The following is a 326-nucleotide window of genomic DNA, read 5'->3' as shown; positions in this document are numbered from 1 at the left end:
TAAAAGGGTACACTGCCGTCATTTCCGTTACGAATTCACTTGGAAACATCGCTATGTACTGCTATAAAACCCTATGACATCACAAGCAAACAAATGACAAATATAACGGAACTCGAAACGCTTGAATAAACACTAAACACATTACTCACGAAAGCCACAGCAGCTCTCATCCTGTCCTTGTTGCGTGGAACCTGTTGAGTGAGCTGCGAGTCGGTTCTCTTCGGCGGTATTTATAGGCGCTTGACCCTCCCCTCAGGGTAGGGACGGGGGTGAGGTGCCAGTTAATGATTAGGCCGAAATTTACAAGTCTGATGTGAACTGTGGTT

General features: G+C 46.0%; 1 protein-coding gene across 1 annotated transcript in view; it reads right to left on the bottom strand.

Annotated features, from left to right (window-relative positions):
• The window catches only part of LOC119588058 (glycine-rich protein 5-like), a gene marked incomplete at its 5' end in the record, with an annotated part of 1969 nt that extends 1643 nt beyond the window's left edge, over positions 1-326 (bottom strand). Inside the window, 1 exon segment of the mRNA XM_037936757.1 lies at positions 150-326. Within this exon segment, the coding sequence (XP_037792685.1) occupies positions 150-170 (21 nt within the window).

Source organism: Penaeus monodon, chromosome 23 (assembly GCF_015228065.2).
Source record: "Penaeus monodon isolate SGIC_2016 chromosome 23, NSTDA_Pmon_1, whole genome shotgun sequence".
Taxonomy (NCBI): Eukaryota; Metazoa; Arthropoda; class Malacostraca; order Decapoda; family Penaeidae; genus Penaeus; species Penaeus monodon.
The sequence above is the reverse complement of the archived record's forward strand: the minus strand, read 5'-3'. Positions and strand labels throughout refer to the sequence as shown.